Source organism: Rhinichthys klamathensis, unplaced genomic scaffold, assembly GCF_029890125.1.
Source record: "Rhinichthys klamathensis goyatoka isolate OS25496 unplaced genomic scaffold, OSU_Roscu_1.1 h1tg000545l_1, whole genome shotgun sequence".
NCBI lineage: Eukaryota > Metazoa > Chordata > Actinopteri > Cypriniformes > Leuciscidae > Rhinichthys > Rhinichthys klamathensis.
In genome coordinates, this window is record NW_026607017.1 from 977,833 (window position 1) to 980,975 (window position 3,143).

A 3,143-nucleotide genomic window follows, 5' to 3' on the forward strand; every position below is an offset into this window, starting at 1 on the left:
CAGTTACAGACGTATAGTCTCAGACAATGTCTCAACTTCACTAACATACAGACCACTCTTAGAAGAGCTAGAACCTTTGGAGTTCAATAAAGAACTTCAAAGTGCAAATATGAACTTCTATTTATCAAAAAGGTTTATTATTGCAGGGTCATGCACATTTTAAGTGAAACCTTTTCAAAAAGGTTCAAACATGAACCTTTAAGGTTCCCCACATCAGTTGCAATCGCATGCAGGAGCCTCAAAGAGCCTTTTCTTCTTAGAGTGACAGCTGTAACAACAGGGCCATTTAATTTAAGAGTTGTAAACTGTAACAGGATAAAGGGTTTAAGATTGGGATGTTCTGGGTTCATTCTGACTTCGGTGAACGAGGTGCGTTGTGTAGTTTGTAATAAACTTCATCTTTGAGATCTTCGATCCACACCATTTTTTCTTACAAAACAGAGCACAATGGATACATCAGAGAAGGATGTCTATGAAGTAAATGTATCTAATTAACAGTATATAAAACAAATGAAATATTCCCATTATAGCTTCTGTGCGCGAGCTGAGCTGATAACCCAAAACTTCGGACACGGCTCGCGCAGTTATCGGGTAACTAATAATAAATGTGCTTTTTCCGAATGGATCCGAGAAGACATAAATTATTTTAAACATTTCACAAAATTGTATTATTTAAAACATTTCTATGACAACATTACTGTCTCACTTTTATGAAGTTCTCTCTGAATCGCGCTGCAATGTGCTTTTTTGAATGTGCTTTTATCGGTTTTTAACAATTAAAACGTTAGCATTTGAAAAATGTGCTGCAAATATGTAGTGTTTCGCAGATGGTGAAGTATTTATGACAAAAGTGTGCTTATTGAAGGCATTTTGTGTGAAAGTTATGAAAAATGATTCACTGTTTGGTCCAAATAGACTTCTGTGTCTCTGAATGAGTGAAGAGTTTTGCATATACGGCTTCAGTATTGACCGATGGAAATAACTGAGCACATGTGATAATGTGCACGACTGTATTTGCATCAGGGCTGTGATATATACGAGTGCACTGGACAGGGGTCAGGGAACTGAAGAGCTTTACTCTCAGCAACTCTACATTTACAGGTGATCCTTCACAGGTAAGATGAGTGACTTAATAAGGTGTCTTGTTTCTTCGAATTTGTGATATAAATGATTATTTTTGTTTAAAAGCAGAGGCTCTCTTCTTTCTTTTGATATATTGCATGTTCAGATAGAACAAAATATTCTGGGGGCCGTGAAACTCAAACTCAAAAATGCTGGCGGCGGCTGGTAACATTTTTTTTAAAAAGAAAGAAAAATAATTAATTGTACACCAGTCTCATCTTCTCATGACAGTTTGCTGATATTCCACAGATATTGAATGATGGGTGTCAGCGTGCTCTTCATCTTCGCTCTGATACACATCTTCATACTGTGTGCGGGGGGGGGGACTTCTCCAACATCACTGGTGTGTTCATCTTCAGTTCTTGTAATTCTGCAGAAGTCCTTAACTAAACTATAATCCATGTGTGAAGAAATACTTATTTAAAATTATTGTAAATAACAAAAGTTATCAGTCTTTGGTTTGTGCGTTTCTTTGGATTTGTCTTGCAGACTCTTCTAACCATCATCATCGCCTTCATCCTCGTGGATCAGAGAAAGAGGACCACGCTCTGGAGATGAAGCGTTACTTGGAGCTCGTTGCATCAAACGATCCACCTAAAGATGCAGTTCTAGTTTCTGATGACAACAACAATGAGTATTACATTCTTGGATATAAGAAATGTAATAAGGAGTTAGAGATAATCAAAAGTTCAGAAATATCAAGCAAAGGTGCTAATAAGGCGGTACGTGAATTTCTAGTGAATAAAGACGACTTTGAAATGTTAGATTGGAAAAAATGGCCAGATATACAGAGTGGCCAGATCCCATTCTACGCAGTAAAGCTTTGTAAACACTACATCGCTAAAGATAACAATGGTATCCGTTCTGTGACAGAAAAAGTTTTAAACCAGAAAAAAAACATGCAAACTGAAGTTCTCTCCGTAAACTATGACATAATAGGACAGCATTTAGAAATTGATGAGTATATAGTCAAAGAAGAGGAAAAGTCAGAGAGGGTAGAAGTGCTAAAACAGTTCAGTGCTCAGAACATGAACTATAATCCAGCCAAACATGTGGTGAAGCTGGATCACGGCATCGACAGAACAAGAGCTTTCCTAAAGGGCCGTACGGATACGGTTGGAGGAGCGATAGAGGCATCAGTCTCCGGGAGCATTTTCAGTTTAGTTCAAGTAGGTGGAAAAGTTTCTGCGAAATATGACCAGAGTCGCCTGAATTCTGAAACGACATCTGATCTTAATAAGGCCCTGCACTCAGTGAGCATGGAGATAGAGATTCCACCCAACCAATCCTGTGTGATTGAGATTAAAAGCAAAACCTTTTCTGCTCGAGTCCCGTACTCTGGTCAGCTCATCCGACAATATAGGAACGGTGAAGAACACACAACCTCCATTACCGGCATCTACGATCATCAGGAAATAGCAGAACTTGAGTCATTTGTGTATCCCTGCAAACCCGTGCCAGATCCGACGAAATGCTGAAACCTGCGCAACCTCTGAATAAATAAATGACATGTTGCAATGCACCGAATGTCAAAAAGAAAAGTTTGCTTTCAATATTATTTCAAGAATCACTATTAAATTTAATTTTAACATGCTAAGTGTTTTTTATTTCATTTCTATATTAAGTCTTTGTTTACTTTTTTATTTTTTACAAGCAGTTAACTAACAACTATGTTAAACAACTATTCATTTGTAGTTGAATTGTCTTGTATAACTTATACCTTTTAGGCTATTATACTATTGCGCCGTATTATATCACTAAACCAAACCAACCAAAACGCCACAGCTGGCTGAAACATGAGGGTTTACACTGAAGACGCGTCACACTGAACCATTGTACATGTTGGAGTCTCTTTATTACGCGATTTCACAAACTTAGAAAACCGAAAAACTTACTTTGAGTGATGCATTTTGTAAACCGTGCAAAGGTACCTCAGAGACATCAGTGTAAGATGTTAACAGTGACGGTCAACAGAAAGTTTCTCCCGATGTTTACCCTGCAGCCATGATCCAAACCCCAAG

At 37.9% G+C, this 3,143-nt stretch overlaps 1 protein-coding gene across 1 annotated transcript; it reads left to right on the plus strand.

Annotated features, from left to right (window-relative positions):
• The first annotated feature begins 1,664 nt into the window (after positions 1-1,664).
• LOC130073438 (natterin-4) lies at positions 1,665-2,623 on the plus strand. Its single transcript, XM_056238844.1, has one exon. The coding sequence runs from the start codon at positions 1,677-1,679 to the stop codon at positions 2,598-2,600; it is 924 nt and encodes a 307-aa protein (XP_056094819.1). The 5' UTR covers positions 1,665-1,676; the 3' UTR covers positions 2,601-2,623.
• The last annotated feature ends 520 nt before the right edge of the window (positions 2,624-3,143 follow it).

Bases quoted from the DNA above. Each gene is read 5' to 3' on its own strand.
- LOC130073438 (XM_056238844.1), top strand. From the start codon at position 1,677: ATGAAGCGTTACTTGGAGCTCGTTGCATCAAACGATCCACCTAAAGAT.